At 40.3% G+C, this 22,269-nt stretch overlaps 1 protein-coding gene across 1 annotated transcript; it reads left to right on the forward strand.

Moving 5' to 3' along the window:
* The first annotated feature begins 658 nt into the window (after positions 1-658).
* LOC102784228 (oxysterol-binding protein-related protein 3-like) lies at positions 659-22,269 on the forward strand. Its single transcript, XM_006787591.3, has 22 exons — positions 659-748; positions 8,745-8,935; positions 9,274-9,390; positions 10,097-10,150; positions 10,265-10,378; positions 10,572-10,724; positions 10,821-10,911; positions 11,036-11,139; positions 11,716-11,805; positions 11,915-12,086; positions 12,232-12,356; positions 12,469-12,594; positions 13,210-13,303; positions 14,210-14,445; positions 15,434-15,571; positions 15,893-15,956; positions 16,334-16,412; positions 16,505-16,649; positions 17,148-17,292; positions 17,411-17,537; positions 19,927-20,049; positions 21,396-22,269. Exons 2-22 carry the CDS (start codon positions 8,873-8,875, stop codon positions 21,490-21,492), a joined length of 2,457 nt encoding a protein of 818 aa, XP_006787654.2. The 5' UTR covers positions 659-748; positions 8,745-8,872; the 3' UTR covers positions 21,493-22,269.

Below are 22,269 nucleotides of genomic sequence, written 5' to 3' on the forward strand. Positions count from 1 at the left end.
TTTGACAGCTATTCACAGCTTTTTCCTGCAAAAAGAAGACCTTCACCATAGCCAATAATACTACACCAAAAGAAATAAGTAATAGATAAACAAATAAATTACAGAGATTTTATGTTTTTTCCTGTTTTTGTTTGTTTGTTTTTGTAAAAGAATTCTCTCAGTTGACACAAATCATCAATTTTACAATTGCAGGACCATCTCCACAGTGAGCTAACAGAATTTTGTTTTATATAATTTTACACATTTATTTCTTACAATTGAAGCCCAGAGCAGCATTTCTTTCTCATGTAGAAAACCGTTATTTCTGACATTACACCTCCTTTTATGTATTAAAGTACCTCAAACTTCTTTATACTTATAGAAAGGGGAGCTTCACTGCTCTGGCCTACTTAAGATCATGTATGTGCCTCACAATAAAGCGCTTTGAGGTGACTGTTGTTGTGATTTGGCGCTGTGTAAATAAAGCTTAACTGAACTAAAATAAAATGATAACATAGAACACGCAGACCCCAATGTTTAACTCTCACCTTGACTCTTCATTCGGCGTTTGAGGCGTATGTGTACGTCAACCTGGAGTACGTCAACCCCGCCCCGATTTTATCCTCGATTGCGATTGGCTGAGAGGGACGTCAGTCACTCCTCCCCCCCCCAGCGGCCCCTCCTCACCCACGACACTCTGGCAGTAAAACGAGGCTGCTGGCTGCTCGCTACTACCGGGAGAAGATGCACTAGCTTTCCCCACGGAAACGTAAGCATGTCTTTTTGAAATATTATTATTATTTTCGCTTTTTCTCGAGTGAATTTCTTCGTGTGTTTTTTCTGTAGTTGTTTAGCTTCGGCTGGCATTAAGCGCTGGACTGCGTTCTCGTGGCGTCTGTCGGTGAGTGTTTCGGCGCTCAAGTTAAAAGTATCGCTTTCGATAAAATTATTAATGGGCACCTCTAGACATCAGGTTCTTAATAGACGTGTAAGGATCGACTTATAGCGGGTATTTTTTATAGGGGGCGGGGGGTTGTTTCGAGCGCATGGAATATGTTGGTAATTTTTGTTTACCCTGACAACTTTGTGTTGCTGTGCTGGCAGCAGGAGCCGAGCATTGCCTTTTTGTGCACTTAGACGGGACACCTGTGGTTCCCACTTCCCATGGAGTCCTGTCCTCATGAATGCATGCTTCGTGTAACCAATCCGCACTGGCTGCTTCTCTGACATCAGTGTCATCAAAATATGTATTTATTCATTTACTTTATTCAGCTCGATTATATCCGATATTTACATTGTAGTGAAGCTGAGATTTAATCCATGGTTTAATAAAATCTTTTATTTATTTGATAACTTTAATTGAACCAACACTGGATATTACACATACGTTTCAAAAAAACAAAAAACAACCCCCTCCCAAACCCACCATAAACCATAAACCTATATTTTTGATATTAAAAATAACCTGGCCAAATAACCCGGCAATTATTTAATAATGAAAATAATTGTTGTTTACACACCATAATTCATGACCCTCTTTTTTTGACTGTAAAACAACTAGCCCAGACAAGATTATTTTAAGCACGAGTGACGATGGCATTGCTATCACTGAGCCATTCACAGTTTGGCTGTGGGTACACAGTGCCAGTCCAGCATTCAAGCTAATGTAAACACAACCACAGCCCTGAAGGTTTTTGTTAACATGTCTAACATCAGGTTTGTTCTGATGTTTTTTGATGTTTATCTGTTGTTTCACATGAATTTTCTGCTTGCTAAATATTCAATGGTAGCACGATGAAGAGCTGAAATACTGAAATTGATAAAAATTGTTGATTCAGTTTTTTTTAAATAATACTTTATGCTTTATATTGTGAGTTAAAGACCCTACAACATTAGAAACAAACCCCAACAATCAGACAACCCCCTATGAGCAAGCACTTGGTGACAACGGGGTGGAAAAACTCCCCTTTAACAGGAATAATCCTCCAGCAGAACCAGCTGGTTCCAGGAGGAGGGACAGCCTGCTGTGATGGGTTGGGGGTGAGAGGAAGAGGGAACTACATATTTTGATTGTTGTTGTAACATAATAGATTAATGGTAATGGTACATGTAACTTTATCCTGCTGATAAAATAAAAAAAATATCTGTCAACAAGGCTAATATATCAGCCAGTACCGATATGTGATCATTGGTTATTGTTCAAGTTGTCATTTTAAGCATCGATATCGACCCACATTTAGAGAGTATATGAACAGAAAAACCTGTAAATTATTTACTTTCAGTGGCTTTTTTGGCAAAACTGTTGGGCAGATGACTCTTATTTGAAAAGTTCACCATCCATCAGATTCATGAATGTTTTCAAACCAGTTTATTAGCACAAATGCCAGCTTTTCTAAACACAGCATTTAAAAATGGCACCCTGTTTGTTGGGGAATTTGGGATGTTTCTGGCATTTAGAGATCTAATCTGTTAATCTCAGAAATAGCCGGCTGGTTAATGCATAAAAATAGTAATTCCTCAGGCCCTAGGCAGAGTATTAGCAGCAAGAGAGTGTCCATAAATGCGGCAATCTGTTTTCAAACCCATTTGTTGGCATGCGTCTGGCTTGGTGAAGTGCCCTTGTGCAAGATATTAATTTCCCACTACAAGTGATTCTGTTCCAGTCTGCTCTCCTGGCACAGGATCTCAGGCCAGAGGATTATTGCTCTAAGGGAGTCGGTTTTAAGTCTGTCAATCAGCTGATTCCTGTCCAGCTAAAATGTTAGGTTTTTTTTTTGTCCCTGCTGCAACATTTTGGGTGCAAACATCCAGCCAGGCCTACGTGACTCACTGAGTTATCTCTGTGTCACTTTCTCCTTTCTGCAACACCCACTTTAAAGCTGGTAAATACAGAAGACTCTTGTTAGACTAACACACCAAGTGGTTGGTCTGAGAATAGCCCACCTGTGGTTATATGAAGTTAAAGGATCTTATGTCTTACTTCCATGCCAGCCAGCTGGTCAGCACAAAGACTAGTGTGAAATCTTTTTCTGCTTTTAACACCACATGTTCTATAAATAGTTTGGTGTTTTATGTCCCTCAGATTTTTCATAAAGAATCAACAAACTTTATTCTTGGCTTTGCCTCTTTTCTTTTTTGTATCCATAGCAACCAGTGATTGAAGCAGCAACACAAAGTGTCTCTTGTCTCAGCAGGAAGCAGACAGAGAGACATCTTTTGTGATGTAGCCTTTATAAATACACTGGTCAGGAATCTAAGTGCATGCTGTTTAGCTGCACATGAGAAATAATCAGTGACTGCTGAGTGACATATTGGGGCTGCTTTGTATATCTTTGATCACTCGCTCATACCCACATGTGTTTTTTGTTTTTTCTCTAACTGCACAAAGGAAATGGGCACTGTATTTCATTCAGTGCTATCAGTCCTGCACACTTGATGTCAAAGGTCAGATAAACTGTGCTGCTGCCACCATCTGATCACACCATGTGTGCTGTCACACATGGGTTTATTTTTGTCACAAAATTTGGGGTATTGATGTCTGAAATGGCTAGATGAAACCTGCAAAAAAGTGAAAATCCTTCTGTTTGCTAATAACAGGATCGTGCACTGTTTCAACCCAGTAATTCTGACCAGTAATTCATCATTGCTTTGTGAGTCTGTCAGGTAAAAATGGGGAGCAGATATGAAAATCATGTGGACTGTTGGGTTTTTTGCAGTCCTGTTGTTGCAAGAATTTGTGGTTGAAAGCAGATGGATTGGCTGGTAAGTCATGGTCTGTGTGTTTGCCATGCCAGAACTGGAAACTCCAGCCTTACAATTTCTCAGGCTTCAGCCTGAAACCAGTGAGCAATCACTGTGTTGCCTGTAGTCATGTTCAAATTAAAAGAGAGGACATTCCTGTGGTCTTCATATTATGGCTGTAAAAGCATACTTGGAATTGTTCAGGAATACTTTGAATGAACACAAGCGTTGTAATCTTGTGGGCATCTGGTGAGTCTTGAATGGGAAAAGCATAGGCTGCATATCAAAGATGAACGTAGCTTTCGGGTCTGAAAAATCAAGCAAATGGAGATGTCTTAAACTTGGATTTTATTTAATGTTTATTAGGAGGCGAATCTTCTGGTTTCAGAAAGAAGTCTTATTCTGTAAAAGTGTATATGACCCTCAGCTCTCCTGAGCCATGCACTGGAAAGTTCAACATACCCACAGGATCTTCCCATTATCTGAATTCAATTACCAGGTCATGGTCATTTGCTAAATTCAAAGTACTGGCAGCAGCGTTGCCAAGGAAAGGAATTTGAAAGTATGCAATGGGAAAAATATGAACACATTAAACACACAATACAAATTGAAAGCAACACAGCGGTATGTGAGAGGAAGAGTGCTGCAGTGTTACAAAATGTTTGCAGTTTATAAAAAAAATTTTTTTAGCCTCCGGTATTTGAAGGCAAGGCAAGTTTATTTGTAAAGCACAATTCAACAACAAGGTGATTCAGTCAGTCAAGAAAGACAGAAGATAAATGATTACTCTTTAAGTTGTAATCAGGCCTTTAAACTGTGATCTTTGTAAGCACGTTCTTACTCAGTTTATGGTCTCAGGTTGTATTGAATGCACCATTCACCTTCTGTAATGTCTGTCCCCCATTAGAGTATAAAAATGATGATAAGTCCTCTCCCTCAGTGCCCTCTGCAGGTTTCATAATAAGACTTCACTAATCAGTGGGTAACTTGACCATGACTGCATTTATCTTTTATGTAAAGTCTGTGAAAATGGCTACAAGAAGAATAATCCGCTCTTGTATTTACACGTCTGACTTTTGTCTGTTGAATCTGTGTGTGTGTGTGTACTCAACTAAAAGCTGCTTTAAAGTCCAGTCTTGAAGTTTAGGGGATAAACTGTTGTCATTCTGGGCCTTGTAGGTACTTTTTACTGAAGTGCAGTATGCAGAAAATCCACAATATGACAAACGAAGAACATATCGTTTAAGAACATATATATCTTGCGCTGCTCAGTGTCTACAGTCTAAACACATTTTCCATTTGCGTTTGTTTCATCTCTTCACAAAATGACAAATTCTTACCCACACTTGAGGGAAAAAAGAGTCACTTTTACATCTCCTTTAAACCTTTTATTCCCCCATTAAACCCTTGTGACTCAACAGCATTGGCCCTTACCATGAGAATGACCCGTTTCCATCTTGTGAGATCACTTACAAGGTGTTGGGCCATTAATGATTGACTCACATTACATAAGACCGAAGGTAAAACCCCAGCACTTCTAGTCTTACAGCGCAGAGGCCTTGGTGAGATACAGTCCTACGGTAATCAGTCAGCTGAGCTAAGTAGAGCACCCGGTGGGGTGTTCAGGGACTTGTCTCATAGAAGCTAGAAAGGCCTCCGTAGCTGATAAACAAATGCACAGCTTTTGCATGCCGTGGTTTTGCTCTGAGGAAATGTGAGTTATTGCAAACTTTTCTGCTGACAGATATGAAAGGAAAACAAAATGACAGGAATGGGAGGGAGGCAATGTTAACCATGTTTGTTCAAGTGGTATTTGATACTTCTTCATTCATAATCGCCACATATTTTGCATGTAGCTTTTCAGTGAGCCTCAGATGTTGTAAACTTACTGTTGAGGCCCTGAGCTCCTACATTATATGTAAATGCAGTGTTGTATGATTGCATTCATCTTTTGTTGTTTACACTACATACAGGTGTATTTACATCGCTGTGATATGCTGTAGAGCCGTGCAGTAAATTCATAACATATTTCTGTGACGCTTCTAATGCAGCTCAAGATGCCAGACATGTCGCAGCCTGAAAATTGCAAACAGAACAGCTTGATGAGCTAAACTGAGCTCCCTGAGTTTATAATCTGAGGGCTGTTCAGATATGTTGTCTGACCCTTTAGCCTGTGCAGTAGCTGTGAAGTAAGTGGGCCGTCCATGTGCTTCATTCTGCTTTTAGCCGTGTGTTTACTGTCGCTAGCCTTGTGTTTTGGTGTGCCGGGGGTATCGAAGCGCGGTGCGGTGCGCATTCTTTCCTGTTGATGACTCACGTCCTGAGCATGGGACTGACTGCAAGCAAGGGGAACCACAGACTACACACACGCTCATAAACCACCAGAGCTTTCTCTGTTTGCAGCTAGCAGCAAATCCAAACAATTACACCAATTTGCATACATTCGGTCACACGCAAACCTCAGAGGCATTCCCTTTCCTCTCACATGCACAGTGTACTTCCACAGAAAGAGAGGGCTGTGTAAAAAGGGAGTGCCATTAACACACAGATACAAGCACAGCAAGGTTGGAGCATGCCATTTGAGGTGAGGAGACGAATGAATGTTGCATCACATGGAGCGTTGGTGTGTACATTTAAGGCATCGGGAAAAACTCCTCAAACCTGTCATGCAAAACTAGGTCTCCTTTTTATTTATTTTGTTTTATAATTACTAGATTGGAGACATAGTAGCTGTGAAAATAATTCAGTCACCAGTCCAAATCCTTGAATTCAGGTCTTCCAATCATGTCCTTTCCCACGGGTGTATAAAATCAAGCACTGAGGCATGCAGACTGCTTCTACAAATATTTGTGAAAGAGCGGGTCGCTCTTAGGAGCTCATTCCAGCGTGGTACCGTGATAGGATGCCACTTGCGAAATTTCCTCACTACTAAATATTCCACAGCTAACTTTTAGTGCAAGGTTCAGAAAGATACGGATGAGCGAGTTTCTTGTGGAAGAACTTGCCTGGCCTGGACTTGATTGACCTCGACCTGATAGAACACCTTTGGAATGAAACTGCGAGCTAGGCCTTCTCGTCCAACATCATAAATGCGCTTCTGGAAGAATACTCTGAAATACCCATAAATGCTCCAACACCTTGGAAAGCCTTCCCAGAAGAGCTGAAGCTGTTATAGCTGCAAAGGATGAGCTGACATAATATTAAACCCTGTAGATTAAGAATGGGATGTCACTGAAGTTCACAAGCGAGTGAAGGCAGATGAGGGAGTAGCTTTGTGTCATTGACACTTATTTATATTTATACTCTTACCTTCCCTTGAAGCCAACTTCACATGGGTACGCCTTGGAAACAATGGGTATGTCAGGCTTCTGTGCTCACAGCTACTGCTGTGTGCCACAAATGAGTTTATTAAGGATATCCACTCTCAGTGACATCATACAGAACCAAGAGAAAAACCTCCTAAAATTTAGGGTTTAGAGCAGTTTAAACGAATGTTTGGCTGAAACTGATGTCGCAGTAATGTAACACATTAATTACATTACAGTTACAATTATGTTATTACTTTTGTTAGTTCTTCAGTTGTCCAGGCGGATAGAAAAAAAAAACATCAATCAAACAATCTTGTTTTTCGTCCTGTGCACTTGCGCTACAAGCAGCTGATTTCAGTTTGTATGCGGGAGGAGGAAAACAGTGGAGCGGTACTGTGATAAAGCTGTTGAGGAGTGGAGACGGGGACATTACTTTTATTTTTACTGCACAAAAGGACGAGGGGCTGATGGTAAAGTGGAAACTGCGTCCATGACAAAAACGACTGCATTGTACTGCTAACACTGCTTCAGCTTTTATCTTTGTGCTCTGTGCTGTTGACTTTTGTTCAAAACTAAAAGAGGGCTCATATGTGCGTCCTCCTTAGGATAGGTTAGAGTTTGTGTTGGCGTGTGGGACTGTAGCCTATAGGCTTATATTGTTTACAGGTGCTGGTGTGTTTCAGGGCATTTTTACAGACTAATAAGAAAAGAATTCCTCTGTGATGAGCAATTAGATAATGTACTGCATTACTTTTAAGACGTAATGTGTGACTTTTATTGAGCAATGACCCCAACACTGCTGGTCAGTATTGAAATCATAACACTATGTGATAGACGTGACTTTGAAACACCTGCCTGAACTATTCATATGTTCCATGGATTGCTATCCTTATCATTATAGGCTCATCTTATCTTTTTTAATGAAAAACCAGTTTGACATTAACAGTGTTTAAGAGGAGAACATGGAAAGCGATGTACCTCTGTTCTCATGATTACCTGCTCATTTTACACACTTCTTGAACAGTGGGCTTTGGTTATAACACTTGCGTTCTACTTTGACTCATTTATATTTGACTTTGTATTTTTTTTATTTTCTTTATTTATTTTTTGTCCCGTTTGGATCTTTAGCCATCAGAATTGTTGTCTTAAGGCCAAGAAAGATGCCAAGCGGATTTATTTTACCAAGTGGATCATCATGGCCTTGCCATATTGGTCCATTTGATTGACCTTTATTATAATTATGAATTTATTTTATTTTCGGTTGCTACAAACGGGACAGACATGACTGGGGGATAGGACAGGGAGAAAGAATGAAAGAAAGAGAGGGAGAGAAAGAAAACCAGAGGAGAGAAGAGACGGTGAGAAAGGGGGGAAGAAAGAAAGAAAAACAAACAAAACACCTGGATCACCTGTATGGAGAGAAAAAAAAATTGACTTTGTATGTGTAAAGCTCATTGCGTCTGATTCCATGTGAATTCATTCATATTGAGCTCATGGAAATGACTGTATTTGGATATTTATGGCTAGCTTCCTTTAAACACAGCTACTTTGGACTTTAGGAATTTCAGAGTCAGACAGACGCACAGTGAGTCAGTGATTCTTCTGTTTTTATCTCATCCTGATTATGGATGCTGCGTGCTGCTGTTGTGTTTAAAATAAACCCGTGTTGCTCTCACATGTTGTTTTTTTTAAACCTACCTTCTCCGTTCTCTGCAGTGCTGGATGTTGCAGTGGCCTTCAAAGGTCAGCGTGATGCTCCTGGCTGCTCGTCTGTGATCTCTGTTGCCACGGTTTCCAGAGATACAAGACAGCGGTAGGTGGAGGATTAGTCGAGGCGCAAAAAGATGACATCAACGTCACCCACTCACAGTGACAGCAGCGGCTCCTCTAAACATGACGGCAGCCAGGTGTGTGTAACCTCTGTATGTGTTACTATTGTGTGATGTTTAATTTGTTAAATTCTAATAACATCACGCACTGTGGTGCCCATCAGGCTATAAAACGTGAGAAATTATTAATGTGCTTCTGTGTGTTTATTCTCTCACTGTCAAACAGTTGAAAGTGATTCACTTATTCATGGTTGTTCACTGTGACCAAATTTTAATTGTTCCTACAAATACGTGCCACATTCGTCAGGCGGAACAATAACTGCAGCCATAGTGTTTCTGCTGTGATAGTGAAATGTATACACACAACACAGTCATTCACTGTCTGTCTCATGCTTCGTTGCCCTGTCGTCCTGCAGGATAACTGGGAGATTGTGGAAGGGCTCAGGGGGGTTCCTGCCAGCATGCAGGAGCCTGAGAAGCAGGGAGGCTTCCTGCTCAAGAGAAGGAAGTGGCCCATGAAGGGCTGGCATAAGGTGAGGGCCTCTGCTGGCTTCTTAACGCATCAGACTGCAGCACTGCTTGTTGTTACAGGAGACTCTTAAACCCTTCTGCTACTGCTGTTGAACCTTTATTTAAGAGTCTTAGACTAAAAATGTTATTTGTAGTGCAGCGTTTTACGTAATCTTTCTATGATGCATACTAGTGTGATGCTAGTGCTAGTATCCTGATTTGTTGTCTATACCTCAGGCTGTTTCCACATTTCCTCCTCCTCCACTTTTTTAGCTCTCTGTATTTCCTCCTTTCCATTCTTTTGACTCCCAGCTGATTACACTGTAAACCTGACTCATCCCCCTCCCCTTCTGATCTCAGTGAGTGTAATCATACTTGGAAACTTTTTCCTTGCGACATGATGGAACAGCCCCTTTAACAGAGTATAGTTTACCTGATAAAGAGGCCTTGAGCTCCGTCAGCGTACTCTTTTATTTAGATTTCTCATTTGTAAAATACAGCGTTCCCATAAACTGCTTATGTCAATATATGATGATTATCTTTAATCATTGGGGTCACTTATCTCACTTCAGTAATAAAATTTAAATGTCCGGTTCAAGAGAATTGAAAGGGACTGTTGTGCAAATCTACACAGTCTGCATTGTGTTTAATTGTTTATATACGCAGTAATTAATAGACCATGGCACGTCTGTAAATAAATACAAATTCATTTATCTTCTTCCAACATAGAGATACTTTTTGTTGGAGAAAGGCATCATGAGATATGCAAAGCGGGAAAGCGATGTAAGTATTGTTTTATGACTCCATCTGTCTATCTTCTGTATATACAAACTTATGCACACGTTAAATGCCAAGTGAAAAGTGTTTTATTTATTTATTTATTTATTGATTGCACAGATTAGTAAGGGGAAACTACATGGCTGCATAGACGTTGGTCTCTCTGTAATGTCAATCAAGAAAAAAGCCATGTGCATTGATCTGGATACGGAAGACAACATCTACCACCTAAAGGTAACTCTTGAGACATTTAGTTACATTCCCCGTTATTTTTCTTACTGCTGTTTGAGATGTATCCTCACTAGAAAATGCCTCAACCTCGGCAGGTCTTCTCTTTGATTTCCTTTGTGTGTTTCATAGAAAGACATCTGCAGGAGCTTTGGTTCTTCAAGTTTTCCTCAAGCTAATTTGACTTTGTGGCTTCCAGGTGAAGTCGCCGGAGCTGTTTGAGGAGTGGGTGTCAAAGCTGCGTCATCACCGTCTGTTTCGGCAGAATGAAATAAGCATGTATCCCCACGAGAAGCATCTCTTCCACCCCCATGCGATATCCTCTCCCTCTCTTAATGAATCGCTTAGGAAAGTAAGTTGCCCGAGTCCTCTTGTGTAAGGAAAAAAAACATCCTTGGGGATGTGTTGTGCAAATTGTGTATCATCCTTTGTCATTCATCTCAAATAGAGGGCGACTCTTACCAAGCAGGCGTCAATCCACCAATCTAAGATAAACTCCTGGCTCCACTCCTCAGACGACATGGACAAGTGCTGCAAAGGTCGGTTTGTTTGTTTCTGTTTTCTTTCTTATTTCTTACCTATCACAGAATGTCTCGGTGCAGTTAATCTTTTATTTCTGTGCCTACAACTTTGATCTAATAATACCTTCTCTTTTTTTTTCAGACTTGGAGGACTGTGAGTCGTATCTGCTGGAACTGAACCTGCTGCTGAAGAGCATGGAGGTCCTGCACCGCACATACTCAGCTCCAGTCATCAGTGGACTACAAGTGAGCACAGGCACTCGGATTAAGCTGCCATTAGTGGTTCTTTATAATAATCAATGTGTTTCCCATATAATTAAAGTCACTAACACAACAGCAACTTAGTTACCATGCTGGTGGGGAACATAGACAGGAAGTGGTGGGGCTAAGTCGTTAGTAGCCACTGAAGTTTCACAGTAAAAGTTGGTGTTTGCCTACAGGTGGATAAATAACATGTTAAAAAATGCTTATTTTTATTGCTAAATGTATTTACAAGTTTATGTTTGGGAAATGTAGTTAAAGCTGTTTGCTATAGTGTCCACCTGCTTTTCAAAGAGATTAATAAGACAAACTGTTATGTTAATAATACAATAATACAGGCTTTCCACCAGAAATGTTAGAGCTGGTAGTTGGCAAGGGTGTGGAGGAGGATACAGTAAATTCATTGCATTGTCTTTTAAAAAAAAACAAAACTGCGAAGGGTCATATTAGGCAAGATGGGATGCTGGGATGGGAAAATACTGGTGGAAACCCTGATCTTGGAATTCTTCTAAGAACTAAGTAATGTTGTTACAACCTCAAAATATGTCTGTGGTGCCACAGGCAGCTACTTATGAGATCCCCAAAAAGGAGAAGAGGCCGAGGAGGTGGCGGTCCAAAAACAATGGCAAAGACACAAAAGCCACGCTACAGGTTCACGACCTGCTTCTTATTTTTTTCCTCTGCTGCTTATGCTTTGATATAGTTCAGTCATTAAATGGTGGGAAAGAATGTCTCACTTTTGACTGTATTTGACTGCCAGGTTCCAAGCTGTATCTCCTCCCAGCCCCAGTCCCAGTCCTATCGCCTTCATGCCTCCAATCCAAATCTCTCCACCGCTGAGTCAAACACCCAAGAAGTCTGTCTTGAATCCCCAGAATCACCTGCAGATGCTTCACATCTGCAAAAGGACTTCTGCCAACTGGCCAACAGCAGTGAGTCCTTTCCTGGTTTACTGTAGATTTAAAAATATGCTTTTTTTGTGTGTTCACTGCCATACGATAAAATTGTTTCCATGACAACTCAGTATCTGCTGTGTCCCTGCTTATTTTCCCGTCTCTGACATTTGCCTTTCTCCAGTCCACGTCAAACTGAAGTCAGCATTTAGTTCCCTGGTGGCAGAGAGAGACAGGCTGAGACACACTATTGACCTGCAGCCCACCCAGCCTGCGCATGTTGTCGGTCTAAAGACCGCCTATGCCTCAGTGAGTGACACCGGGTCAAATTCTATGGTTCTGTGGAATTATACCACAAATACTCACAATACCTGACAAGTGGTCTGAGTTTACTCACCTGGTGTCTTTTTATCCAATTCAGGATTCTGTAGATGCCCCACAGTCCTTGGTGCACCAGGTCTCCAGTGAAAGCAAAGGATCAGAGTCCTTAACGGAGTTCTTTGACGCTCAGGAGTACCTCCTGTCCTCTTCTTCTTCTGAGAACGAGGTCAGTTATCATCTGCAAGATCAACTGCATCTCCATGTTCAAAACGCAATAAATGATCAGCTGATTCATTCCAACGTCGTTCCCACACAAAAAGTTTGGCATGTCCAAAATGTTAGTTAGTTAGTTTTTGTTGAATATTTAGCCACGTTTAACATAATCGGACACCATTATAACCATTTATATATGACAGAGAAATTGTAAGTCTGCTTTTGTTCCATAACACACACATTATGGAAATGACTTGAAAAACACACACTGCCTAAACAGTTTCTGTGTAGAGATTTAAAAAATAATTATAGTGTAAAACTAAAAAAAATAAATAAAATCAGCAACACTGTTTTTGTTACATGGTTGGTTTTTCTAAAACTTAAAGTCAGGGTAGAGGGAGGTGTAGAAGTGTAGATTTCTCTCAACCAGTTGAATGAATTCTCAAAGACAATTCTGCTAATGGGATAAAAAAAATGACTGCCTAACTGAGCTTTACTAAAATGTCACTCCTAAAATGTTCTCCTCTATCCCGATGATGCAGAGGCTTTCTAGATCTGTGTGCTTTTGTCCTTTGATTCAGTATCCTGCTGGCTCACTGACCTTTCATCATTGATTTCCTATCTCAAGGTGTCTGACGATGACTCGTATATCAGTGATGTCAGTGACAGTGTTTCCGTGGATACCTACAGCAACGCTGGGGGGAGTGAGAGGCACAACTCCGGTAAGTAATAAGGCAACAAGCTGTGCATCTGTGAGAAGTCATCGTGATACCCACTGTGTATGAAAAGCTGAATCTTAATCTGAAATTTGTAGTTCAAATCATCGTCATAATGTAGTGAGGAGGAGAGGAGAGAGGTACAACAGTGAGGATCTACAGCCATCTGTACAACACGGTGGAGGCCCTGTCGTGGTTTAGGGACTAATTTTGAGCCCAGAAGTGCTGGCGATGTAATAACATCTACAAAAATTATACTGTGTAAATAAGGCAAGGACCTCTGATAAAGAGAGGCAGGGATTCTAGGAACATTTTCCGTGACGTAACAGCATCAAATAAATTATTGATGCCTAGTAACAGTAAGGTTTCATACTGATATTTTATTGATATGGATACTGACATTTCTTATGCTTTGAAAATGTGACCTATGTTGCATTTGTGTGGACAATTTTCAGTACATCCTTAACCAGTTTGAAGCTAATACAATCACTAAGTATCAGTGAAATAAATCTTTGGCTCCAAAAATGTGTTGAAAATCGGCACAGACTGCCAGACATGTTTACAAACTCAGTGCAGCGTTGTTTAATGCAGTGTGTGACCGGCATGAAAACTGTGGTTTTTAATCTTTTTACAAACAGGAGGAATGACATTCCTGTAATCAAATCATTCAGTCCCAAATGCCGTTTTCCATTTTTATTAGTTTCCCCATTTGCACCAAACTCAGCCTTGTCGGTTGTCTTCTTGGTTTCCTCCACAAGTTCGTATATACACTTGGAAACTACATACACAATCATATTAACATATAAACAAAAACAAAAAAACACTCCTCCCATGCAAACATCAGTGTTCACTTATGTCTTTTAAAGCCATGCATATTAATCGATCTCTTACGACATCGTATTTCTTCTGTAGTGAGCAGCGTGGTGACGCTGGCTCGTCGACGCTCCACTCTGCCCTCTCCCTGTCCCGCCAACAGCGTGAGCCTGTGGAACATCCTGAGAAACAACATAGGCAAGGACTTGTCCAAGGTGGCCATGCCCGTGCACCTCAATGAGCCACTCAACACTCTGCAGAAGCTGTGTGAGGAGCTGGAGTACAGCGAACTCCTGGACACTGCTAATCAGACTCAAGACCCCTACCAGCGCATGGTGAGTGGGAAATATTTTACACGTGGACTACAAACCGGCACATGCTCTAATTTTCCTGAGACACTTTTGAAAGTCATATTCACAGAGTTATTTTTACAAGAGTTTGAGGTTCAGATCCTCTGACAGGCATATTAATAACACACCTAGCAGACATAAGCTCTGTGCTCTTCCTCAGGAAGCTAATGTGATGTTTGTTTTGTATAATGTGTACTTTTTATGGAGCCTTCAATAAATATTTAATTACAAGGAAGTCACTCACATAAAACAATACAAACTGTGATGTATTATCTTTAACACAAATTCATATTTAAATAGAGTCATGTATGAATGCACACACACACAGATTTAGTTAGTTTCTTCCCTGACAAATCCTTATACACAGTTTTATCTTCATAGTCTGAGATGTGAATTTTTTGCAGAAACCAATTACAGGCTCATTCCATGGAAGATAGTGAGTTCTTCCTGCCTGAGCCCAGCCTGCTCTCAGCTTTTTGTTTTTTTTCTTTTGTAGTAAAACAATGAATTTAAATTTGACCTTCATACTATGAAAATTATTGGACGTTCAGGCCCTCAAGTATGTAAAGGTCGGCTGAAATTTGACAACTTCTGCTTTATCTTGTTTCATTAAAACTACAACCAAATCAGGTCTTATGGTCGTATCTGATTGTAATGTAAAAAGGAGAGCAGCTACCCATCCCATACAGGGATATGACCCATGCAAATTTCTCAAAACTCACTTTTTGAAGTTTGTTGTAGGTACAAAGATGTTCTGATGGGAAAAAACTTATTATTTTACTTCTTAGTGTGGGTTTGAAATTGATTGAGCTCCAGTGTATGAGGGGGTTCGAGCTTTCCCCGTGGCTGACTCTGAGGGTGTTTTTGACATATTTATTTTTTGAACAGAATGACAGAGTGGGAACATCTTACTGTTCTTGTTTGGAACCAAGTGTCATTCACTGAGCCATCCCTTTCTTCCTTCCTTGTGCAGGTGTATGTTGCTACATTTGCAATATCTTCCTATGCATCTACCTACTACCGAGCAGGAAGCAAACCCTTTAACCCCGTCCTGGGAGAGACGTACGAGTGCGACAGGCCTGATAAGGGCTTCAGGTTTATAGCTGAGCAGGTAGAAGTCACAAAGTTTACACATTCTCTTCAGACTGCACACAGCTGCTTTGTCATCTCTAAGTTAATGCAGCTGTCAAATTATTTGTGACAACTTCATTAGATTCTGTTTTAAAAAAAGGGGGGGACATATGAATGCCACTTTCTTCATGACTCTTTTCACAAAACTAGCCTAGTAATAGCAACAAATGTAGGGCAGTGAAATGGTGCCCTGCGGTGATCTGATGCTTGTATAGCTAGCAAAGAATTAACTTTCAACTTACAGACCCAAATTTTTCATAAAGAACCTCATTATTGTTTTCTTTTTCTCCCCACTTTCCAGGTGAGTCATCACCCGCCTGTGTCAGCATGTCATGCTGATTCAAAGAACTTCACCTTTTGGCAAGGTGAGCCCCACAGGGATTATTTGAAATAAACACCCCACATCCACCCTCTTGTCTGCCTGGGCTTCTTGCAGATTACATCAGAGCTCCCACACCTTGTTCCTGTGTGTTTGCTGCATGCTGTAGATTTTACATGAAGCAGAAACTAGTGTCTTAGCCGATCTAAATAACCTCATTTGACCATCATTTTGTACCTTCCTATCATGTGATAATTAACTGCTTAGCATCATTGTAGTCTATAAGATGACTCTATTGATTATACTAATATAGCTTGTGGAAGCTCTGATGCATTCTGGCGCGTTGTTAAAAAAGAACTGAGCAGCCATGGGTAGTCAGAGAAGCTACAGATTGTTCCCTTAATGCTCTATTGTTCTCTCCAGATGTTCGATGGAAAAATAAATTCTGGGGAAAATCCATGGAAATCGTTCCCATGGGAACCACCCGTGTCACGCTACCTGCGTAGGTTCTTTACTTTTTTCTATTTTGTTGTGGATGTGTAATGAGTGCAAGCTAAACGGTGCATTGTGTGTATATGTGTGTGTTTTCTGCAGGTTTGGGGACCATTATGAATGGAACAAGGTGACATCCTGCATCCATAACATCCTGAGTGGCCAGCGTTGGATCGAACACTACGGAGAGATGTCGATCAAAAACATCAACAGCAATGTCTGCCAGTGCAAAATTACATTTGTTAAGGTTAGTACACAAAGATGCTGTGTGTAAGCCACCATTATTAGAGTAAACTTTCCCCCTTACTGTTTGTAATATTATTTTGCTAAATACACGTGATTCTCTGTCATGCTGTTGTTATTAGTAATTTTAACATGTGATTTTTATGTTTTAATAAGCTCCCTTATCATGTGAGCAGGCTCGTAAAAATGATCCACGCTTGTTATAAAATTACTGCTCATTCAAATGTCCATTTCTTGCACATAAAGCCATAATAGCAGTAGTAAGCCAAAGTCCTTCAACACTAGAAGCTTAAACAGCACCATCTACTGGACAAATAAGAAGCTGACCTGTAAAAAAATAAATGCAGAAAACGTAACAATGCTGCAGTTTCTTTTAAATTTAAGAGGATTCATTTAGGATTTAGTGCATAGTTTGTATGATACAAATAATGTCTGCTTTTGTATGGTGTAATGTATATGTATTGTGTCCTTTTTAAAAAATATATAAATATTTCCTTTTTAGGCAAGAACATGGAGCTCTACAGTGAATGAGATAGAGGGTGTGGTTACAGATTCAGATGGAAAAGTGGTGCACTCCATATTTGGAAAATGGCACGAAGCAGTGTTTCAAGGGAAGCCACCGTCTGCCACGTGTATCTGGAGAGCAAGTAAGTGAGGAGTCGCTGGAAGTGTCGGTCACACTGTCTTGCACCGCTTCAGTCAAATCACACAACTGACCTGAACATGATATTAGAGCGGCTTGTTTTTATGCCTGTCTGTGTTTAGATCCAATGCCAGTGGACCAAGAACAGTACTACGGCTTCACCCAGTTTGCGGTGGAGTTAAATGAGCTGGACCCTGCTTTAAGACCTCTGCTGCCCCCATCGGACACGCGCTTCAGGCCGGACCAGAGGTTGCCACTCTTTGTCTCTCATTCCTGTGTACACACTGTAACACTGAGAATCTCAGTTTGATTTCTTAGTCCTGATTACAGTAAACAACAAAAACAGATGGTCTTATACAATGGATAGATTTAAAGCTGTAAAATCTGACCATTTGGTTCCATGAGCTTCTGGGCCAAGTCTGGCTTTGCCCATGTGGTGTGAAGCAGCACAAGGCAGAGGTATGAACATAACCATAGCAACAGCTATACTAGTCTAGATCCAGAAAGATGAAGAGTATTGTGTATGTCCTTGCTTGTAGAGAGAGATTGTCCTTTAAACATAGACTGTATATAGAACATGAAATCATCCATTAATTACCGAGGCGTCATCTTAAAGTCTCACGTTGACTATTTTGGCTGTCAACAGCTTGGTGTTTTGAAACTGGATGTGATGCACTATATTGCCAAAAGTATTCACTCACCCATCACCAAGCACAGTACAAATCATCAGATAGAGTAACTGGACTCTAGAGCAGTGGAGACGTGATCTCTGCATTGACGAATCATACTTCTGTCTCTGACAATCTGATGGATGAGTCTAGGTCTGGTGGTTGCCTGGAGAAACTGTACTTGTCTGACTGCATTGTGTCAAGTTTGGTGGAGGGGGCTTATGGTATGGGGGTTGTTTTTAGGGCATTGAGCTCAGCCCCTCATTTCCAGTCAAAGGAACTCTTAATGCTTCAGCATACCAAGATATTCTGGACAATTTCATGCTGCCAACTTTGTGGGAACAGTTTGTTTATGACCCCTTCCTGTTCCAACATGACTGCACACCAGTGCACAAACCAAGTTCATAAAGACGGTGATGAGCGAGTTTGGTGTGGAAGAACTTGGCTGGACGGTACAGTCCTGACCTCAACTCGATAGAACACCTGTAGGATGAATTAGAGCAGAGACTGTGAGCCCGGCCTTCCAACGTCTGGGCTCACAAATGCGCTTTTGTAAGAATTCCCATAAACACTCCCAAACCTTGTAGAAAGCCTTCCCAGAAGAGTTGGACCTGTTATAGCTGCAAAGGGTGGGCCAGCATTAAATTAAACCCTGCGGATTAAGAAGTTTATATCTGGTGAAGTCAGATAAGTGAATACTTTTGGCATTATATTCACCACATTGGTGTGTGTGGTTTTGGATCTGAGAGTTAACTCAGATGAGTTCAATATGTCAGGATCACCTCAGCTGGCCTCCACCGTTTGATAAATATATCTTGTTGAACTCTCAGAGACTATGTTATTTATTCTTGACCTAGCTGTTATACGTTGGTGGGTCAAGTTTGAGCCACTTAAAAGTGATACACAATTTCTTTAAAGGAATTATTCCTCTCTTCCTTCACTACCCTCTGGTATTTTTGTGTTCCTTTAATATCTCATACCAACATATTGTAGGTATGGTTACCAGCATGTGGCTGACATTTTCTCCAGCATTTGTTTGATTGTGTTAAGCTAATTTTTGCCACGATTACTAGTGTCCGGAGTTGGCTATCGTGTGTACTTCTGCACATATTTCTTCCTGCCTATCCTCTGGTGTCTATTTATTTCAGCTTCCCATCTTGTTTTTATCTGGACTGTATTGCTCAAATTTAACTGAGAACGTACATTAAGTTTTGCATATCTAGTATTGTATACAATAGGTTTTGAAGAAGTTTGTTTTAAGGAGTTTCTGTTTACTTTATCATCCTTTTGGACTCTTACCATAATCAACAGAAACAACAACATATTGTATTCTCTAAGATTGGAAACCAGAGATCTTGAGTATAAACACATTAGCAGATTGTTCACAGACAAATGAGTCCGAGAAACGTATACTTCTTTATAGATTTGCCTCCTGCTGGCCATTACAAAGAATGCACATTGCCTTTTAAAAATGCATTTGCTTTACTTTTCAGACCAGGAAGTTGTTTTCATCTTTTATGTACAGTCTAATATTTTAAATGTATAGTAAGTTTGTTTTTTTTTAATTACTTGTTCAAAAGATATATTCCTACTGTCCTAGAATAGTTGAATAACTCTATAAGTATAATATCTCTATAAGAAGGGACATGTTTCAGTGAGTCAACATAAATGAAAAGAAAAATCTTTGTTCTTTCATTTGAATTTGAGTAACTAGAAAATGTTTTGTTAACATGAATCCAGCAGCTTTACAAAGTTGTGTAACAGCTATCCAGTGATTAACTACCAACGTTATGTTATTAAGTGACATCATTCAGAAGTTAATATTGTTACAGCGGCATCAAGTCACTTCCGAAACTGCCCGAAAGCTGGAGTTTGTTTTTTTTGTGGAGGTTGGGAATGGCACTGACAGACAGCAGGAACAAATCTGCACTGATCCCCACCCTGACTGCGTTTCTGTATATTTATTCCAGGCTGCTGGAGGAGGGGAATGTAGATGGAGCTGAGGAGCAGAAGCAGAGAATAGAGCAGCTCCAGAGGGAGAGGAGGAAAGTGTTGCAGGACAACAACATGACACACCAGCCACGCTTTTTCAAGTATGCTCTTTTCCTTGTCTGTAAGGTCTTTGTGTGTGGTGTTTGTGTTTGTGTGTGTTTTTTTGTTTGTTTGTTTGTTTGTTTGTTTGTTTGGTTGGTTGGTTGGTTGTTTTTTCTCCCAACATAATCCTGGGCTTGTTGTAACTCAAAGTACAGATGAGGGTAAAATTATTAGCTCCTTTATGAAATTTAAAGTTTTTATCATAATGTTCCTTTTAGTAGAGCAAATGATTTTCTACATGCATTTCTAAATGCACTAGTTTTCTGTTTGCACCCAATAAAATAATTATTTCAGGAAAAAACAAAAAATACAAGGGTCAAAATGATCAATCCCCTGAAAAACTGAACGTTTTATTAAGCTATAGCACAAACAACTGCTATGCTCTGCAAGCTTAGAGCATTTCAGAGTTAACCTAATATTGATTTTGACTTTATCTTTCAGCCTACACACAGTATAAAAACTTCAGTAAGGGTTTGAGCTGTCACTTGAGAAAGCATTAAGTCAAAAACAAAAGAAATCAGTATAGACTTTAAAGAATTGTTGATGCTCACAAAGCAAAGTAATCACAGTGTTTCCAAGTATCAAGAACTGTAGTGAGAAGTATCAAGAAATTCAATTGGAGCCACAAAGTACAGAACTAACTGCCAAATCCTGGCCAAAGAAACTGTTTATATTTGGAGAGCATAGGGAGAAGTGTACAGCCCAAAGAACAGTGTCCCCACGGTGAAACACGCTTGTGTGAATATTATACTGCGGGGACGCTTCTGGAACTGAGAATCTCATCAAGGTAGAAGGAATCATGATGAAGATAATGTGAAGATAATGAAAGAAAACCTCAGTGGCACAATTATGTCTGAGTCAACACTTTGTCTTCCAACGCAACAACGACCCAAAACATGGGTTGCTCCCGGTGAAGACGTACCTCCAGAAGACCAAAGTGAATGTCATTAACAGACCTGCACGAAGCCCTGAAAATCTGTGGGGTGATTTGAGACCAAGGTCTGTGCCAGAATACCATCAAATCTGGAGGCGCTTAAAGGTTTGCCAAAGGAAAAATGGGCTGATGATGCTCAGCAGACGTGAGTGAAACTAGCTGAAAACTACAAGAAATTACTGCAGGCTGTTATCCAGCAAAAGGATACACTGTTGCTATAACTGACTAAATGTTTTTTGTATGCAAAGTAACGTAATGTAAGCATCCAAATGAAACCAGGATGTTTGGGAAATGTTCACAGGGGAGCTAATGTTTCTGTCTTCATCTGTAGTTCCTATTTGTAATTTTGTGGTGCGTCATTCAGTATCTGTCAGTCATACTAATTCATGATCATTTGTGTTTTGCTGACAGGAAGTCTAAGGAAGACACTTGGGTGAGCAACAACACGTACTGGGAGCTGCGTAGAGATCCCGGATTCAGCAAAATGGACTTCCCTGTGCTGTGGTGAACTTTGGATTTAATCAAACGTCTGCAGTCGACTTATTATTAAGAGGGAAGTATGAAACTGAACTGAGGGCAGACTCAAAGTGTCCTGACCTGCCTGTGTAATGTTCCATGTCAGTGTAACCTGGATCCACACTTCCTGCTTCCTCTTTTAGAACTGAGCACAACCTATAGAACATTTATTGGTGTGTTTTGGTTTTTTGTATTCTTTTTTTTCCAATGGTTCTTCCTAGGCTTTCCCTCCTGTAACTGTAATTTACATGTAAGCGTAGACTAAAGGTGCATATCTGTATGTTTCACTGTATCTCTGCTTTTACCAAAGTGCCTTTTTATTGCAGTGCTGCATTCAAGGAGCTGCTGTAGCAGTTTTGCACTTTTATTCAGACTAAAAATGTTTTAATGATGTCAGTATGATTCTTAGCTGGAGAGAAAATGATGGTCTGGGGCTGATGGGAACTTGTGCAGATGTTTTTTTTTATCTTGCTCATGTGCTCCATCGAGTTAACATCATGACTCGAAGAATTTCTTATTATTCCAGCTGATGCCCGATTAGAGATTCTTGTGATAAACAGGAGTCAGTATGCTGCCTTGTTATAATCAATCCTGTCATGGGATCCTGTGCACAATTTTTCATTGAGGATATGGCAATGACACTCCATGTTGAAAGAAGATTAACTCTACAAGGGATGGACAAGTAATGGTGTTTCACTGGTTCTTGTTTGCCTCACTACCAGTCTCTTCAAATGGTCATCAAAAAAATGCCCCCTCATTGAAATAAACT

Source organism: Neolamprologus brichardi, chromosome 22 (genome assembly GCF_056152115.1).
Source record: "Neolamprologus brichardi isolate AB-2024 chromosome 22, ASM5615211v1, whole genome shotgun sequence".
In the NCBI taxonomy this organism is placed as follows: Eukaryota; Metazoa; Chordata; class Actinopteri; order Cichliformes; family Cichlidae; genus Neolamprologus; species Neolamprologus brichardi.

Excerpts from the sequence above, each read along its gene's own strand:
- LOC102784228 (XM_006787591.3), top strand. The coding sequence starts at position 8,873 with ATGACATCAACGTCACCCACTCACAGTGACAGCAGCGGCTCCTCTAAA. Across the intron at positions 17,293-17,410 it reads CACGTGTATCTGGAGAGCAA|ATCCAATGCCAGTGGACCAA; the intron begins GTAAGTGAGGAG and ends GTCTGTGTTTAG. Across the intron at positions 20,050-21,395 it reads CACCAGCCACGCTTTTTCAA|GAAGTCTAAGGAAGACACTT; the intron begins GTATGCTCTTTT and ends TTTTGCTGACAG.